The 19,843-nt window shown below is 40.0% G+C and overlaps 1 protein-coding gene across 4 annotated transcripts in view; it reads left to right on the top strand.

The window, feature by feature from the left end:
- The window catches only part of POLR3B (RNA polymerase III subunit B), a 117,842-nt gene that overhangs the window by 12,442 nt on the left and 85,557 nt on the right, over window positions 1-19,843 (top strand). For 3 of the 4 annotated variants that reach the window (XM_006069580.4, XM_044941401.2, XM_044941400.2), the window contains exons 5-10: window positions 45-120; window positions 1,916-2,016; window positions 3,276-3,367; window positions 5,341-5,458; window positions 6,945-7,053; window positions 14,512-14,634. In XM_006069580.4, coding sequence (XP_006069642.1) covers window positions 45-120; window positions 1,916-2,016; window positions 3,276-3,367; window positions 5,341-5,458; window positions 6,945-7,053; window positions 14,512-14,634 — 619 coding nt within the window. Of the gene's footprint in view, window positions 1-44; window positions 121-1,108; window positions 1,251-1,915; window positions 2,017-3,275; window positions 3,368-5,340; window positions 5,459-6,944; window positions 7,054-14,511; window positions 14,635-19,843 lie in introns of those variants that run through there. The other variant, XM_044941399.2, reaches the window with a different exon arrangement.

Raw genomic sequence — 19,843 nt, 5'->3', positions numbered from 1 at the left:
TCTTTGAAGAAGTATAATTGATTCTGGAATAACTTGCCTTTCAGATATCTTAATATCTATGTTGGGCTCCCTGATGTTGAAGAAAGCTTCAACGTAACTAGACCAGTGTCCCCTCATGAGGTAATTACCAACCATAATTTAATTGGATTTGTTTGGCTTAATTGGAAGAGTCAGTGCTCTTAATTAAAGATAGGGGGAAAATATATTCTCCGAAAAGGGAGAAGACAAAGAGTTCAAAGTAGTTCAAGAAGGCTGAGGCTGCAGCTGTCATGGTAATTCCTCCTGACATTGAAGAAAACTCATGGGTGTTGCTGCAGTTAGAGAAAGAGGACGCAAAGATTTCTTGGAGGGATTTTGACTCTTGGAGAGATGGAGAGCATGGGAGAGCCAGGTGGATGGGCAGTCATGGGGCCCACAGCAAGACTTGGGGTGCAGGTACTGCAGGCTCTGCCATACAACTCTATTCCTGTTGATAGCAGAGAGCATCCGAGGGGGACAGAGGGGTCCCTGAGGTAGTTTTGGGGTCCTGTCCAGTTTCATTCCCATTTGAAGGGATTGTTAAGACCAAGAATATCTGCCTATCATGGGTATTACCTTAGATTTATTAAAAAAGAAAACAAGATAATATTTATATAGTACTCTGTACCAACACCATTCTAAAATACATATTCATACTTTTAGGAATTAAAGTTACTCACATGACTGAGATACAGAAAGTCTATTTAAAACTTAATTGGTAGAGCCAGGATTTGAACACAGGCCAGAGTCCACACTAACTATCATGCCAGCCCACTTTCTGTCAGGCCTGAAGAAGGCTTAATCTAATTAAATAAATGGTGTAAGCAATGCTTACTGGTCAATAATAGGGCTTCACTGGTAGCTCAGATGGTAGAGAATCTGCCTACAATGTGGGAGACCCGGGTTTCCGTCTCTGGGTTGGGAACATCCCCTGGAGAAGGAAATGGCAACCTACTCCAGTGTTCTTGCATGGAGAATTTCATGGATAGAGGAACCTGGTAGGCTATAGTCCATGGGGTCGTGAAGTATTGGACACAACTGAAGTGACTATTTTAAAACCCTAGGTACAATTAGGCTAGAAAAAAGTTTATATTTGTCTTTGGTTTAGTAAAAGCCCAAGAGAGGATTCAGCATCATGAAGTATATGACTGATGTTCAGAGGAATTCTCTTTTTGAGACCACAAGCCATCTGATGACCTTCAATATAATAGAGAAGTCTTCGGAAGATGCTGGTGGGTTTCCTGTGTCCGATCACGGCCCAGGCGAGGGCATCACTTAGTGAGTCATGGCCATGTAAAAGTAAAGCTTGCACCATCCATTCCAAAAGTTCTGCAAGTGACTCAGAAGCTATTAGAATGACGTGTTGAGTGATTTGTGCTCTGAAATGCCACTTGCAAAGGAATTTTGTGATACAGTTTAGTTTATTTGAAGAAGACAAGGAGATAGTTTAATTTTTTTAGTTTGTGTGTGTACACACTTCAGTTATGTGTGTGTGTTCAGTCACTGAACTGGTTGTTAACTGTTTTGAGTAGGCCAGCCACATTGATGACTTTCCAAGGTCCTAGTTTGCAAAGAAGGATCTAACGGCTTCAGAGATGTGGAAGGAGACTGGTGATAACATCAGGTCAGGGAGTAGACTCAGTCCAAGATTTATTGTCCCATTTCTGGGCTGGCAGGGGCAGGGATGCTATGGCAATGTCTAGATCCGTGGTTGGCATTGTCCCCTCATGGAGAAGGTAAGGTCATAACTCCCAGTTCCCTTAAGGCAGCATGGGGGCAGCTGGGTACCATGGAGGGGTCAGCATGGACCTTATTCTGCTTGAGATTGGCTCTTCGAGGCTGTTGGGACCCATTCTTTCCCCAGAGGAGGAGCAGTGATTGTGTGATTCTCTTCCAGTGCCGATTGCGGGACATGACGTACTCCGCTCCCATCACAGTGGATATCGAGTACACCCGAGGCAGCCAGAGGATCATCCGTAATGCCTTACCCATTGGCAGGTGAGGCCTGACGCTGCCTGCGTCGCGGCCCTGTGAGGTGACCCCTGAGCAGTGCTGACACTCTCCTTGCCCCGTTCTCTCATCTGAAATGTGGGGGAATGGAGCCTCTTTCACCGGGTTGCTTTATGGGTCCGATGAGTCAGTATATGTAAAACACTCGGAGCAGCGTTCATCACGTTGTTGTGTTTCAATTGTGAAGTTAAGGAAACTGCTTCCATTTCCTCCTATAACTGCAGGCTGTTAGGGAAGCACTGGGTAAGATAGCATTTCATTCAACTCTCCTGGGCCAGTCTTCTTGGTGGATTTTTGCATATTTTGAGTTTTCTTGGAAGAATGAATGTTCATAGCAGTATTTAGGGGAGAAGTTATTTGCCCAGGACAAGTTTGGAAATGATAGCACCGGCTGGCATTTTTGCTGTCTGCTTTTCCTAATTAGGGAAATGTATCGACTCTCCTGTAGAAATGGACCAGATCCACAATATTGTGTGTTTAATAATGATGTTGGACTTTAAACACGACGCAAATAATTGTCACTCAAGTGTTGCCCCTTGCCTCAAAAGAACTTAATAAACATGCATTTGTTTATTATTAAGCCAAGAGCTCAATAAACATCCATTTGTTCATCAAATATGCACCAGCTACATGTTACTGTCATGTGCTACGCTGGTACCTCTATCAGGTAAATAGAAGATACTTAAGACATTGCTCACTTGGCTACATTCTCCTCATTATTCACTTAGAAAAAGAAATAGGGATATTAAAAAAAATATTAATCTTTGTTTTAGCACAACTGTTTATCAGTGTTAAAAGAGAAGAAGTTCTCTCTTATAAATGGACCATACTTGTGTCCAGTTAAATCTTAGTTCTTTTTCAGAATTGCCTGGTTACTTCTGAGAGTCTCTGGTTCCTTACACTTTGATTCATAGTGCTGTTTCTACGTGACTAAGGCAAGTCACTTTGTTTTCCACGAATGAAGACTTGCTGCCATTTGTTGACTGTCACTCAGGCTTGTCTGCAAAGTTGGAGGGAACCATGGATTTGGGTTTTTGGTATCTGTACCAGAAAAACAGTGTGCCTGAGGACATAACTTCGTTTCGCTCAGCTCTCTCCCACAATACCATCCCTCTGCCTTTCCTCACATGTCCGACAGGAATGCAGACCCCTCGGTAGTGTGTGCACTGGCCAGCTTGTGTTCTGTTCAGCCTTTTTGCCAGTGACCATCTGAATATGATATTTTCTTTTTGTTTTATTTTAAACAGAATGCCCATAATGCTGCGTAGTTCAAACTGTGTTCTTACAGGAAAAACACCAGCAGAATTTGCTAAACTGAATGAATGTCCTTTAGATCCAGGTAGGTGTGATTTCTTAGATTTCCCCTCCACTTCTTTTTTTGTTGTTGTTTTTGCTTTTGTTTTACTCTTGCTGTTGTTTTAGCATTTTTTTCTCAGAAACAAGATCAGCTTTTCTTCTTTTAGTGAATTAGGATAAAATTTTGTATGCAAAACATATAGCAGTTTGGTTCCAACTTTATTCTGTTAGTCTGTATTTTTAAAGATATGTTGTTTCCTCTTTTATTTCAGGCTCAAAATTTTAATACCTCAGTTCAGTTCAGTTCAGTAGCTCAGTCGTGTCCAACTCTTTGTGATCCCATGAACCATAGCATGCCAGACCTCCCTGTCCATCACCAACTCCTGGAGTTCACCCAAACTCATGTCAGTTGAGTCGGTGATGTCATCTAACCATCTCATCCTCTGTCGTCCCCTTCTCCTCCTGCTCTCAATCTTTCCCAACATCAGGATCTTTTCAAATGAGCCAGCTCTTTGCATCAGGTGGCCAAAATATTGGAGTTTCAGCTTCAACATCAGTCCTTCCAATGAACACCCAGGACGTTCTGGTTTATTGCTATGGTTTATCAGGCTGTCTCTTTGCTCAATGGTGTTTTTTGGTATGCTTAAAAATTCAAGAATAATCTCACTAAGTTTTTTGTCTGTCTCATCTGAAAAGACACAAGTAGCTCACTTCCAGCTGTTTTGAATGCCGTATCTGGGCAAAAAATGAGTCTTCTGTTTAAATTTTTTAAAGTTATATTTTTGTACTTATTTCTAGGCAGTTTTTTTTTAAGCTTCATGCTTAGCAGTTTACAGAATGTTCTTTTAATTCCTTAATTCATGTTTCACTTTGATTTAGTTTATGGTTAATCTAGTTCGTTTATAGTTGCATATATTGCATCCCTGATAGCTCAGTTGGTAAAGGATCTGCCTGCAATGCAGGAGACCCTGGTTCAATTCCTGGGTTGGGAAGATTCACTGGGGAGGGGATAGGCCACCCACTCCCGTATTCTTGGGTTTCCCTTGTGGCTCAGCTGGTAAAGAATCCGCCTGCAATGCAGGAGACCTGGGTTCGATCTCTGGGTTGGGAAGATCCTCTGGAGAAGGGAAAAACTACCCACTCCAATATTCTGGCCTGGAGAATTCCATGGACTGTATAGACCATGGGGTCACAAAAAGTCAGACACGACTGAGTGACTGATGTAGAATCCCAGAAGGTTTTGGAAAGAGGATAACACAGAATGTGGCTTTACTAGAGCAATAAAAAGATGTTCCATAATTCAAATATATTGCCTTGTTTTTGCTTATATTCTGAAGGTAAAACAGTCTCACTTTATCCCATTCTGAATTGTGTGCAAAGAAGTGTAACATAATGTTTTATGAGTTTTATCAAGTATAGAATATATTTTGGAAACCTGATCTTAATCTGCCATTGTCAATGATTTGTTAGAAAACTTGGAGCGAATTTTAATTTATATTGAAGATTGTCCGTTATTTCTGTGCTTATAAAATCTGAAGACTAATTTATTTGGCTTTTTTTTCATTGACTTCTCATATGTCAGGTCCTGATGATCCATAGACCAATAAGATGCATTCCTTGTCCTCCAGAAATTTATCTTGTGGCTCATTTGTTTAAATCATGTGCTGAGACTGTTAACAATTTGTAAAACAATATTGACAAACCCTTTTAAATTAAGGAAATGGCAGCCTACTCCAGTATTCTTGTCTGGAGAATTCCGTGGACAGAGGACCCTGACAGGCTACAGTCCATGGGGTCGCAAAGAGTCAGACACGACTGGACTACCATCTCTCAGCACCATAAGGTCATGGTATTGAGTTGGCTGATAAGTTCATTTGGATTTTCCTTTAAGATGTTATAAAAAATACAAATTAACCTTTTGGCCAACCCAATAGAAAGACTAGGAGCTCGCTGCCATTGCTCAGTCATGCTGTTGGAAGAATGGCTGGTGATGCTTTTCTTGTTTCCCTCTGGCAGGGGGCTACTTCATCGTTAAAGGAGTAGAGAAAGTTATTCTTATCCAAGAGCAACTGTCTAAGAACAGGATCATTGTGGAGGCCGACAGAAAAGGGACTGTGGGTGCTTCAGTTACCAGGTATGGATGGCAAGAGTTGGTGTTCTTACAAAATATTGATCATCCCATTGGTGTCAGATGGCGATCACTGAATACAGAAGTAGCCCGTTATTTCTCTTCTATAACAGGGAGTGTGATATTTAAACTAAACCATCTAGCATTCAGTTGATTGTGTACGTCTGTGTCAGAGAGTACTGATTTAAAATTTTCGGTGATGAAAAGTGTGAGACATTGTTCAAAAGGCCATTAGTTATTTTATCCAAGTTCAACTTGGCTCCAGTCCATGGGGTCGCAAAGAGTTGGACACTGAGTGACTTACACACATTAAAGGAACATTAAAGCATTAAAGGAACTTTTTAAAAAAGTTAACAAACAGTTCTGGGAATAAAAAATATGTGGCATGGTTAAGATGTCAGTATGGAATAGACTTTCTCTTCTGATGACTTATAATGAACTGCTCAGCTTAGAGTTTCTGAATTTTTCTTTCTGGTGAAGAGGCAGCTAACAATAGTGTGCATTTGCTGAGCAGTTAGTAGGAGCCAGAGAGTGTATTAGGTGCGTTACATATATTTGTCACCTCTGCCCTCCAAGATAAGTGCTGTTATTTTTAGGTGAGTAACAGGCCTTGCTCGCAGGGTAACATTGACTATCAGAGGAAGCCAGCATTTGGATCAAGATGTAATAATTCTGCAACCCACATCTTCCTGTTGTGTGCAGCTTTTGAAGCCAGGGCAATCAGGATTTGAATCCCACAGTTGTTTACTAGCTATGAGGCACTTGAGGGCGAAATTACAATATTTAACTTCTCTAAGCCTTGGTTTCTTTCATACATGATTTAGGGACAACACTGCAAAATAAGTGTTAGTATGTAGGAGGTTAGAGCTAATGTTCATAGAGTGAATAATAGTGCCCAGTATGTAATAGGTGATCAGTATGTGTTATTATTGTGGTGGATTAAAGCTGGGAAATATTTTTAAATCCATCAGGAAAGTTTCAGCTAACTGAGCTATGAATAGGAGATTCCTTAGTTTCTTTTGGCTTCACTGTATACCAAAACTGTAGGATGTTTTATTGGATTATTATTTTAAAAATTCATGGTATTCTTTCATTTCCTTGTGGTTTTCCCATTGTGCTGTAGGCTCATTTTAAAGTTTTTCTTTTCAAATGTATAAAATTGATTAGAAATATATCCCATATTAGAACAAAGCAGTTCAAGTGGAATCAAAGTGAAGGAGGTTAAAATGAATTGGTGATTGTTGCTTATTCACCCACAGAACTTCTGTCATAATCTCACAGCTAAAGAAACAATTCTAGTGTTCTAAAGTGTTCATGGAAGTGGCAGAGGAGGCTGGAGAGGAGTTGTGTGTCTTTAAAAGGTACCTGTTTAGAAGGACCTTACTGATCGTTGCTGATCACTGGAATCTTATTGATTGGTAGTTATTGCTCTTGCATATTACTAGCTTGAAACTAGGTGGGATGTAGTTTAACCAACTGTGTTTTCTTATAGCTCTACTCATGAGAAAAAAAGCAGAACCAATATGGCTGTGAAACAAGGACGGTTTTATTTGAGACATAATACTTTGTCAGAAGATATACCCATTGTCATCATATTTAAGGTGAGTCTGCAAGTATCGTTTGAAAATTATAAAGAATTATTTTATACTTTTATTTTTATATATATATAATTTTATATTTTTATATTTATATTTATATATAATATATAATTTTATATTTTTATATATATAAAATTGAGCCTGCAAATATCTTCTGAAAATTATAAATTTTTTATGGTTTATTTTCAGATATAGGTAGAAAATTGAGCACAAGGAGTTCTAGGAATGTAAAGATTTGTGGCATAGAGAAATTGTCAGGCATGTAATATAAATTGAAAGCTAGTGAGGCTGGGGTTCAGGTATTTTTAAAAGTAGTGATCTATTCTTTAAAATGGAAACACGATAAGGAATTCCAAAGATACAAAAGGGTGTATAGTAATGAGTAGGCCTCTCACCCACCTGTACCTAAAAATGTGGTTGTCCTGCCCAGCAACACTGGTTTCTGGTGCGTCCCTCTAGAGCTAGTCTATGCGTGTACAGCACCTGAGTATGTTGTAGGTTTCTTTTATGTTTTGTTTTTCACTTACATTGGAGAAGGAAATGGCAACCCACTCCAGTACTCTTGCCTGGAAAATCCCATGGACAGAGGAGCCTGGTAGGCTACAGTCCCATGGGGTTGCAAAGAGTTGGACACGAGTGAGCAATTTCACTTTCTTTCACTTTCACTTACATACACTGCACCCTATTTTGCACTTAGCTTGTTTTCTTTTTTGTAACTTACATCTTGAAGATAGAGTTTTATTAGTTCATATACAGCTACTGTTTTTTTTTTTAATGATTCCATTTATAGGTGTACCATAATTTATTTAACTATTGTCTTATCAATGGACATACAGCTCCTGCTATTTCAAAGCTGCTGTAATATTTTATACAGGGCAAGGATATCTGCAGGCTAAGTTTCTAGAAGTGTAATTTTCTAGGTCACAAAGGATGATCTGAGTCTTGTTCTTTTTTATGGACTTGGGGATCCCTGTGAATTTTTTCATAAATAATGAATCTTTAAGCTAAATCTGATTTTTAAAATCTTCTTTGTGAATTGTTGACTTAGAACCCAAAAGACATTTTCCTGTAGAAATAATGTTTAAGTGGTATTTACTGTTCAGTCACTCAATTGTGTCCAACTCTGCAACTCCATGGATGCAGCACGGCAGGCTTCCCTGTCCGGCACCATCTCCTGGAGCTTGCTCAAACTCATGTCCACTGTGAATTTTTAAATTTACTTCTTATTACCTTTCTTTGAAGTTTATGTTATTTGTAATTATAATTTTTGTAAAAGACAAAGTAATTCTGTCTTTTCTTGAAGGAAATCCCACATTGCCCAACGCAGTATCTTGTGTACAGAGTGAGGTTTAGTGGATAAATTTTACCTATGTGAAATTACATCTCCAGCAGAGGGCAGTATGTTACCATGCATCAGAAGGACTTTTATGGACAATTTCAGAGCTTTATAAAGATGTGTAGGACTGCTTTCCCTAGACCAGAAACTATAACTTAATTATAATGCAGATACTGTTATGACACTCATATGGAAAATGGATCATTAGACACATTCATGCATTAAAACCAGAAAACTTCTAAATACTAGGCGACTTCACTTTCACTTTTCACTTTCATGTATTGGAGAAGGAAATGGCAACCCACTCCAGTGTTCTTGCCTGGAGAATCCCAGGGACGGCGGAGCCTGGTGGGCTGCTGTCTATGGGGTCGCACAGAGTCGGACACGACTGAAGCGACGTAGCAGCAGCAGGTGACAAAAGTTTGATAAGACAGTTTTTTCTGTCAAATTTAATATTATGTTGTAAATGTATACATATTCATAGCTGACTTAAATCCTTTCTAGAATGGGGCTATAACTTAATAATGTGCATTTTTATGCAGCCAGTAGTTGAGATTTCCAGCTTCTCCATTTCTGATTGTAAAATAGTCCTTACATTGAATTGAGAAAGTCACTAAAAAGTGTAACAATGTTGGATAAAGTTTTTTAAGACCTTTTTTCCTTTGCTTTTGAAATATACACATTGATTTTATTTTACTTTTTTTAGTTAGCAATGAATTTTGAGTAACTTTCCTCATCTATAAATAAAATCCACATCATTATTTTTACTAGGTATTCTATAGAATTCATGTATATAATATCTGTTTAAGCAAATTCCTATAGTGGGACATGTAGGTGTCTTTTTTCCCTAAATTTTCACTCTTATGCACAGCACTGGGCATCCTTATATATACATGTTTGTGTGTGTTGCTGATTATTTTGTGAGACTTAATTCCTGGGAGTGGGATTATGTATTTTTTTAAACACTTGTACACATTGTTCAATTTCCCCCCTAAATGTATTCATTACATTTTAATCAGCTGTGTATACTAACTAAAATAAATATTTGAAAAATTTTAGGTCAAATGAATACATTGGTCACACATAGTCACTTTTTTTGGGTCTCTCACTATAGAGTTGCTTTAATGAACTTGCTTTTTAACCACTGTTAAGACCTTCCCATTTGGGAGGCAGCATAGAATGAATATTGGATGTCTTACCATCAGGCAGATCCAGGTTGATTTCCAGTCTCTTCACTTACTAGTCTGTGTGGCCTTGGATGGATTTCCCAGTCTTCCTGAGTCTTGGATAACTCATCTAAAGTGAGCATTTTACCTAAGGGGGGGGTGGGTTTCTTTGAAGAGCAAATGAGATAATATATTTTTTGCAAAGTAGACTGCGTAGAAAGACAATGCTATTTCTTTTTAGTGAGTCCTCGTTACACATTTAACATCAGAAGCCCGGGAAAATAAAGTAGGCTACCAGAAAAGTCACATCATTTCTCTTTTTGTGTTGTGTGGCCCTAACACAGACCTTGACAGTCATTAGGACTTGATGGTTGTTGATTGTAGCCAACAATTGGCTAAAAGGGACAGAAGCAGCAGGGTTTCCAGACTCCATGCTGAGTCTGAATATGACGGATAAAGCTTTTAAGACCTAGATCAGCCTTATTTATGGACTTGAATTACAACAAAGGTTCTCCTGCCCATGAATCTTCCCCACTTTTATTTTTTGTACCCCTCAGTATTCAGCAATTGTGCTGTGACGGCATCTGTAGCCTGAAGATTTTTATGGAAAAAGAGGACAGATATCAAGGGGGCTGGGCATTGCATAATTTTGAAATTTTTGGTCTTTAAAGAGAAAAAAAATTAGAGTTCAAGTGAGTGAATGCAGTTCTTTTGTTATCTGCATGGACTGCTTCTGGTAATGATAGGTTGACTTCTGTCCAAAGAAAAATCTCTGGTTTCTGAATGTTAGATACTTTAAGAACTTAACCCTTTTCCCTTCTTCACATAATATGTTGCAGCATATCACCATTAGCTTTTGTATCATTCTCTTCTGCTCATTAGTATTCTTCTTTCTGTCTCTAAAAATCACACTTCTAGTCACACTGAGTGGATATCCAAGGAGAAGACTTCCTGCCACTTTTTAAAGAGCACATCCCCTTATTTTTGTTCTTATTGCTGATTGCCAGTCTGGGTGACCTTCCGTGGAAATGTATTATCTCTGCTATTTTTTCATGCAGTTATTAAATAGCCTTCACTCTTGACTTATTCGTTAGGTGAAATGATTTCAGATATCTGGAGTACAGCGTTCCATATAAAGCTGGTTTTCAGATGTCTAAATTATGTCTGTAGAGCAAAGTGGTTGGGCATTTTGCTGTCGTTTCCATAGCAGTATGTCATTTATTTGTAGCTGTGACTTCTGAAGGCTAAATAGTCATAAAGTCACTTCCGTCTTTGGAGCTGGAGCATTATTTATGACGACCTGACTGAGTTATCACCCTGTGTTTCAGTGATCTGATATAGGAAGAGTTTAGGGCTTTTAGAGCTAAGCTTTGGCACAGATCATTCTTCTGCATATAGAGTGTCATTTACTGTGTGACGTATCTTTGGCATATCTTTGTTTCACAGCTGAAAAATATTTGGAAGGCCTAAGCAGTCTGTTTAGATTCATGTTAGGCCGCTCGAGAGTTTTGTGCAATTATAGACTTGCTCCTTAGATCAGCATCAGGGCAACTTGAAGTGGCAGCTTCAAGGGAAGACTCTTTCGTTATTATTAAACACCAAAAGAGACAATCAAGAACACTGTCTTTTTTGCTTGGAGATTACTGAGCTAAAAAGTATTAAGGTGACATACGGTGACCTTCATGTGGTTTAGGTGTTGTCTTGTCAAACGAAAGGGTGCTGACCCAGAATGCATCTGCTGTTTCAGCTCTAGGATTCTGTTTGTTTCAGTGAGGTCTTTTCCTGCTGTATCTTTTTGCCTCCTTGGTTTGGCACCTGTTCTACACAGATCTTATCTCCTTCAGTGGTTTTTTTTTTGTTTGTTTTCTTTAGTGTTGGGGCTTTCCCTGAGAAGTGAGACGCCTTAGTTACAAAGTTTTATGTTTGAGATTTTAGAGAAAGATGACTGCAGACTATTGCCTTAGTGTTGTTTTTGTAAAAATATGTTGGTTCCATTGAAACCCATTATTTGAGAGATTGACAGGTAAAAATTAACTTACATTCTAACTGGCTTTTCACAGAGAAGTACTGTCGTCTGTTATTTCTGAGTGGCTCCTTGGCAGACCACAAAGGATAGATGGTACTAGATAGATGCCATTACCATCAGAGTAGATGCAGCTCTGTGTTTGGTTAAAGGATAATCTAGGGTTGTTCTTTTTTTAAATTACAGCTGATAATTTTTTAGGATTGCTCTTCTTTAATCCATGAAAGACTAAATGTCTGTGTGTTTTTCTTTTTTTGACTGTGCTAGGTCTTCACGGAGGCACACAGGCTTCTCTAGTTCACGTAGCCTTAGTAGCTCCATTGCATGTGGGATCTTAGTTCCCTGACCAGGGACCAAACCCTTGTCCCCTGCATTGAAAGGTGGATTCTTAACCACTGGACCACTAGGGAAGTCCCAGGAAGACTGTGTTTAATGAATTTGTGTAGTGTTTAGAGCTGCTGTCTAGTGTCCATTTGAATAAATGCATTGTATCAGAGAAAAAAGACATGAAAACTGACGTGAAAATTAACATATAAAAAAAAGATTTGTATCCTGAAAACTTCTTCATTTTGTTCATGAAACAAAAAAATTTTTCAAAACAAGTTGTACACTTAAAATATTAAGTTTAGTGGATTTAACTCCCAAAGTTGGTTTATTAGTTATCTGTGCTGAGTGACAAATCACAACAGAGTCTCTGTTGGTCAGGGGTTTGGGCCCTGCTAGACTGAGTAGTCCTGGCTCAGGGTCTTTCACGAGTCGAAGCCATGAAAATCTTTCCTTCATGTCAGCTAAGGCCTCAGTCATCTGAAGAATGGATTGGAGCTGGAGGTGGCTGACCCTCAGGGTAAGAGACCTGGTTCCTCACTACTGGCTCTTCCATGGGGGCTGGAGTATCTCCATGACATGGCCACTGGTCCCCAGAGGAGCCAGCAAGAAGCTGCAGTACCTTTGTGACCCAGGCTCCAGAGTCATACAGTGGTTCCTACCTTTTATCTATAGAAGTGAGTCATTAAGTTTAGCCCACACCCAAGCAGAGGTGCATCTTGATGAGAGTGAAAGAGGAGAGTAAAAAAGCTGGCTTAAAACTCAGCATTCAAAAAACTAAGATCATGGCATCCAGTCCCATCACTTCATGGCAAATAGATGGGGAAGAAGTGGAAACAGTGACAGATTTTCTTTTCTTGGGCTCCATAATCACTGTGGATGGTGACTGCAGCCACAAAATTAAGACATTTGCTCCTTGGAAGAAAAACTATGACAAACCTAGACAGCATATTAAAAAGCAGAGACATTACTTTGCTGACAAAGGTCTGTATGGTCCAAGCTATGATTTTTCTAGTAGTCATGTATGGATGTGAGAGTTGGACCATAAAGAAGGCTGAGCACCAAAGAATTGATGCTTTCAAATTGTGGTGCTGGAGAAGACACTTGAGAGTCCATTGGACTGCAAGGAGATCAAACCAGTCAATCCTAAAGGAAATCAGTCCCGAATATTCATTGGAAGGACTGATGCTGAAGCTGAAGTTTCAATACTTTGGCCACCTGATGCAAAGAGCTGACTCATTGGAAAAGACTCTGATGCTGGGAAAGATTGAAGGTGGGAGGAGAAGGGGACGACAGAGGATGAGATGGTTGGATGGCATCATGACTATGAGTTTGAGCAAACTCTGGTAGATGGTGAAGGACAGGGAAGCGTGGTGTACTGCAGTCCATGGGGTTGCAAAGAGTCGGCTGAACTACAACTGAGCAACTGAACAACAGCATCTGTCCTAGCAAGCTTCGAAACTTTCAGTGAGCTTACATATGATCCTAAGATATCCAAATTGAATTTGTATGATACAGACTATTAAAATTCAAATGTAGAGTGGTGGAATGTGGAGCTGGAAGGGACCGGGTTTGCCCTGTGATGACAAATGAAGAAACGCAGGTGGAGGAGGTGATGTGCACTGGTGGTTGTCAGGCCTGTTGACGTTCTCTGTCAACTTTGAAGAGGTGCCCCTTCCATTGTGCCCAGCGTGATGCTCTCCGTGTTCTGCATCAGACTCAGAATTTGATTTTCCCTGTCTCGTGTGTGGAGAAGAGCTAAGAACTAGATCGTCAAAGTTTAATAGACGAGTACCCCTGGTTCTCTTTTCTCTGCGAAGGTAAAGGAAGAATTTGAATACAAATGTAACTTTTCCCCTAACTTCTTAGAAGTGGATTACTTTTCTGCCAGGATAGGTTTAGTGAGATTATGCTCTATTTCTTGATGTGGCAGAATGCCAGGCAAATGTGTGAAGGAGTGAGCCTTAGGATGACCATATGGAATCTACAAAGACCTGCGTTGCTGGCTGCCACCTTGAAACACTTAAAGATAAATGGGTTTTTTAAACCTAAGGGTGTTCTTGGTTTTATAAAAATCTCATTAAAAACCTACATAAAGTAGAGCTTGATATCTCTAGAATAGTGAGGTAAAACATCCTCTAGGAAAAATTCTTTGAGCCTAAAGGTACGTGATTTGACAGTTCTCAGAAAATTTTGTCTTGCGGCAAAACTTTTTGAGGGTTCTGTTTATTTTCAGCCGTGCATATTTTCTGATTTACTGCTCTTTGCCTTTTCTTTTGTTTTGTTTTTCTTTTTTCAGTTTGCCTTTGTAATTGTGACCAGGGTCTCCACTCTACCGTCGCACTTCCTTGGATACTTATAAATTGTAGAAGATAGTACACATGCAGAAAGTGCTTGAGAATGTTTGTTTTTCCTCTTCCTCATCAAAATTTCTGTTTCAGGTTCTTCTGCAGCTTGGGCTGTGACTGCCAATGCCAGATGGCACCGTTTCTGAGAAAAGAGCTAGCTTTTGCTTAGAAGTAATACCCACAAACAATGCCAAATTAGCATAAGCAAATGTCAGTGAGTTAACACAAAGCCCACACTCTTTCTGTCTTTTCTTCCCTTCCTAGGCCATGGGTGTTGAGAGTGACCAGGAAATTGTGCAGATGATCGGAACAGAGGAGCACGTGATGGCTGCGTTTGGGCCCAGTCTGGAAGAGTGCCAGAAAGCTCAGATTTTCACACAGATGCAGGTGTGTCTTTTCACGTTGTCCTTCACTATGAAAGGGAATTAATTGAAGATTTAATGCTGCTCGTTGCTAAAGCATCAGATGCAGTGACTTTTGGGGGTAGAGATTTGGGGTGGATGTTGGGGAGATGGGAGTAGTGGTCAAGGAGCTTCTTTGGCTCATTATTTGAGGGATTGGAGGAGTCTGCCTAGACAAATTATCGGCTTTGGTGTCCAGTTTAGAAGCAGAGGGACCAAGAAGCTTTTGTTCTAATGTAATAAATAGCAAGTATTCTTTTTTTCTGTATTTGCCTGGTGACACAATTTTTTAAACTACAGCACCTCTAGTGTAGAAAGCTTTTTTTTTTTACGTCTTTCTCTTTAATATTCTTTTTTATTCCCTGCCTCGAGTTGCTTTCAGCATCCAGTTGTATGTGGTCTCTAACCCTTTTGCTGAATTTTCAATGTTTCCAGCAAGAAAGACCCAGGCTCAGAACGCATTTGCCACTGCAGAGCCTTCATTGACCTGCCTTAGGCACTTCCAGCTGGAACCTGTGGATTTTAGGACCAAAGATGAAGACAGGGAACTGTATATATGCTTTGTTGTTGTTTAGTCACTAAGTCCTGTCCGACTCTGCAGCCCCATGGACTGTAGCCTCCAGGCTCCTCTGTCAGTGGAATTTCCCAGGCAAGAATACTGGAGTGGGTTGCCATTTCCTTCTCCAGGGGATCTTCCTGAACCAGGGATCGAACCAACGTCTCCTTCTTGGCAGGTGAATTCTTTACAAATGAGTCACTTTGGAAGCCCCTTTATATATCCTAAACATAATCAAAATAATTAGACTTCCCTTCCCATGTGACAGGTAGCCCTTATAGCCATACGCAGGATTTTTAGTTACATGTTTGTAAGGTGCTTTGCTAAGCATAAATCAGTAGTGACCCTTCTCATAGCCATGCTGGTAGGTAGGATTTCCCTACAATAGAGAAGCACAATGGACAGTTCTTATTTATCCACGTGTACATTGTCTCTTCTGTTAGGTTGCTTAAATAAGGTATAAATTCCATGCTGCTTTTTCTTGTCACCCAGGATGTTTATAGAGATAGTATTTTCCTTATATCTGTTAGTATGTGTTCTGAAAAATGAAATGAGTCTTGATATTTTCATAGACTGAACCAAACATTTAGGAAGATTGATTGTCATATGTAAGTACATATAAATTCCAAAGCAGAAAATAGTAAGGATTATTCTTATCACTGCCTTCTTCTTTTTCTGTAGTTAACCAGTCAATTCTAGTTATCAGGCAGGCAGCATCAGGAGAAGTTGTTTCGATTTCAGTTCAGTTCAGTCACTCAGTCGTGTCTGACTCTTTGTGACCCCATGGACTACAGCACGCCAGGCCTCCCTGTCCATCACCAATTCCTGGAGTTTACTCAAACTCAAGTCCATTGAGTCGGTGATGCCATCCAATCATCTCATCTTCTGTCGTCCCCTTCTTCCACCTTCAATCTTTCCCAGCATCGGGGTCTTCTCAGATGAGTCAGTTCTTCACATCAGATGGCCAAAGTATTGGAGTTTCAGCTTCAACATCAGTCCTTCCAATGAATATTCAGGACCGATTTCCTTTAGGATGGACTGGTTGGATCTCCTTGCTGTCCGAGGGATTCTCAGGAGTCTTCTCCAACACCACAGTTCAAAAGCATCAATTCTTTGGCGCTCAGCATTCTTTATAGTCCAACTTTCACATCCATACGTGACTACTGGAAAAACCATAGCTTTTTGAAGCTTTGAAGGTTTGAATCAATGGTTTTTTGAAAAACCATTGATTAGATGTACCTTGGTTGGCAATGTCTCTGCTTTTTAATAAGCTATCGAGGTTTGTCATAATTTTTCTTCCAAGGAGCAAGTGTCTTTTAATTTCATGGCTGCACTCACCATCTACAGTGATTTTGGAGCCCCCCAAAATAAAGTCTGTCACTGTTTCCATTGCTTCCCCATCTGTTTGCCATGAAGTGATGGGACCAGATGCCATAATCTTAGTTTTCTGAATGTTGAATTTTAAGCCAACTTTTTCACTCTCCTCTTTCACTTTCATCAAGAAGCTCTTTAGTTCTTCTTCACTTTCTGCCATAAGGGTGTTATCATCTGCATATCTGAGGTTATTGATACTTCTCCTGGCAGTCTTAATTCCAGCTTATGCTTCTTCCAGCCCAGTGTTTCTCATGATGTACTCTGCATAGAAGTTAAATAAGCAGGGTGACAATATACAGCCTTGATGTACTCCTTTTCCTATTTGGAACCAGTCTGTTGTTCCATGTTCAGTTCTAACTGTTGCTTCTTGACCTGCATACAGATTTCTCAGGAAGCAAGTCAGGTGGTCAGGTATTCCCATCTCTTTCAGAATTTTCCACAGTTTATTGTGATCCACACAAAGGCTTTGGCATAGTCAATAGAGCAGAAATAGATGTTTTTCTGGAACTCTCTTGCTTTTTCAATGTTCCAGTGAATGTTGGCAATTTGATCTCTGGTTCCTCTGCCTTTTCTAAATCCAGCTTCAACATCTGGAAGTTCACGGCTCACATACTGTTGAAGCCTGGCTTGGAGAACTTGGAGAGTTACTTTGCTAGCGTGTGAGATGAGTGCAATTGTGCAGTAGTTTGAGCATTCTTTGGCATTGCCTTTCTTTGGGATTGAAATGAAAACTGACCTTTTCCAGTCCTGTGGCTACTGCTGAGTTTTCCAAATTTGCTGGCATATTGAGTGCAGCACTTTCACAGTATCATCTTTTAGGATTTGAAAGAGCTCAACTGGAAATCCATCACCTCTACTAGCTTTGCTCATAGTGATGCTTCCTAAGGTCCACTTGACTTCACATTCCACGATGTCTGGCTCTAGGTGAGTGAGCACACCATCATAATTTTTCACTGGGTCATGAAGGTCTTTTGTATAGTTCTTCTGTGTATTCTTGCCACCTCTTCTTATATCTTCTGTTTCGGTTAGATTCGTACCATTTCTGTCCATCATTGTGCCCATCTTTGCATGAAAAGTTCCCTTGGTGTCTCTAATTTTCTTAAAGACATCTCTAGTCTTTCCCATTCTATTGTTTTCCTCTATTTCTCTATTTCCTCTATTTCTTTGTATTGAGGAAGGCTCTCTTATCTCTGCTATTCTGGAAACTCTGCATTCAAATGGGTACATCTTTCCTTTTCTCCTTTGCCGTTTGCTTCTCTTTTCATAGCTGTTTGTAAGGCCTCCTCAGAAAACTATTTTGTCTTTTTGCATTTCTTTTTCTTGGGGATGGTCTTGATCCCTGTTTACTGTACAACGTCACGAATCTCCACGCATAGTTTTTCAGGCACTCTGTCTATCAGATCTAATCCCTTGAATCTATTTGTCATTTCCACTGTATAGTTGTAAGGGATTTGATTTAGGTCATACCTGAATAGTCTAGTGGTTTTCCCTACTTTCCTCAGTTTAAGTCTGAATTTGGCAATAAACATTTCATGATCTGAGCCACAGTCAGCTCCAAGTCTTGTTTTTGCTGACTGTATAGAGCTTCTGCATCTTTGGCTGCAAAGAATATAATCAGTCTGATTTCAGTGTTGACCATCTGGTGATGTCCATGTGTAGAGTCTTCTCTTGTGTTGTTGGAAGAGGGTGTTTGCTATGACCAGTGCGTTCTCATTCTAGTGGCAAAACTCTGTTAGCCTTTGCCCTGTTCTATTTTTGGTCTTCACTGAAAGTGAACTATTGGTGAACATGCATCTTCATTATAAACTGAAATTACATTGTAATTATGTGAAGAGAAAATGCTAAATACTTAGGAATTGGCTACATTTGGGGAGATACACTCAGTGCTTTAAAGCTGTGTAATGCCTGGAAGAACAATTTACCTTAACAATAGCCCATTGGGTTCAGTGAGATCCGGTATTCATATTATTGCAAGCATCATCATTGCTGGTCAGATAACTATCATTGTTAAGCTGTTTGAGCAGGAGTTAAACAGTGGGTTGGAAGATCATTCATTTATTCCTCTTAAATAGGTACTGACAGAAAATACTGGCTAACTAAAAGTTACTAAAGTGAACTGGAGAAGTTCTTTTAAAAGATGAGAACATGTGATTAGCTAAGAAAGACAAACGTATCTCACATGAGACAAACAGGAAGTAGAAGTTTGAGATGGCTTGTTCTCTGTGTGCTGGATTAAAGCAAATATTAATTGTTTGCAACTGATAAAAGGTTACAGAGGCACAGGTAGTCCAAAATGGTTGATGACTTGAACATATGAGTTCAGTTCAGTTCAGTTCAGTCGCTCAGTTGTGTCCGACTCTTTGAGACCCCATGAATCGCAGCACACCAGGCATCCCTGTCCATCACCAACTCCCGGAGTTCACCCAGACTCCCGTCCATCGAGTCAGTGATGCCATCCAGACATCTCATCCTCCGTCGTCCCCTTCTCCTCTTGCCCCCAATCTCTCCCAGCATCAGAGTCTTTTCCACTGAGTCGACTCTTTGCATGAGGTGGCCAAAGTACTAGAGTTTCAGCTTTAGCATCATTCCTTCCAAAAAAAATCCCAGGGCTGATCTCCTTCAGAATGGACTGGTTGGATCTCCTTGCAGTCCAAGGGACTCTCAAGAGTCTTCTCCAACACCACAGTTCAAAAGCATCAATTCTTCGGCGCTCAGCCTTCTTCACAGTCCAACTCTCACATCCATACATGACCACTGGAAAAACCATAGCCTTGACTAGACGAACCTTTGTGGGCAAAGTAATGTCTCTGCTTTTTAACGTACTGTCTAGGTTGGTCATAACTTTCCTCCCAAGGAGGAAGCATCTTTTAATTTCATGGCTGCAGTCACCATCTTCAGTGATTTTGGAGCTCCCCAAAATAAAGTCTGACACTGTTTCCACTGTTTCCCCATCTGTTTCCCATGAAGTGATGGGACCGGATGCCATGATCTTCGTTTTCTGAATGTTGAGCTTTAAGCCAACTTTTTCACTCTCTTCTTTCATTTTCATCAAGAGGCTTTTTAGTTCCTCTTCACTTTGTGCTATAAGGGTGGTGTCATCTGCATATCTGAGGTTATTGATATTTCTCCCGGCAGTCTTGATTCCTGTGCTTCATTCAGCCCAGTGTTGCTCATGATGTATTCTGCATAGAAGTTAAATAAACAGGGTGACAATATACAGCCTTGACATACTCCTTTTCCTATTTGGAACCAGTCTGTTGTTCCA

This window comes from Bubalus bubalis, chromosome 4 (genome assembly GCF_019923935.1).
Source record: "Bubalus bubalis isolate 160015118507 breed Murrah chromosome 4, NDDB_SH_1, whole genome shotgun sequence".
Lineage (NCBI taxonomy): Eukaryota > Metazoa > Chordata > Mammalia > Artiodactyla > Bovidae > Bubalus > Bubalus bubalis.
This window is presented reverse-complemented; position numbering and strand designations above follow the sequence as displayed.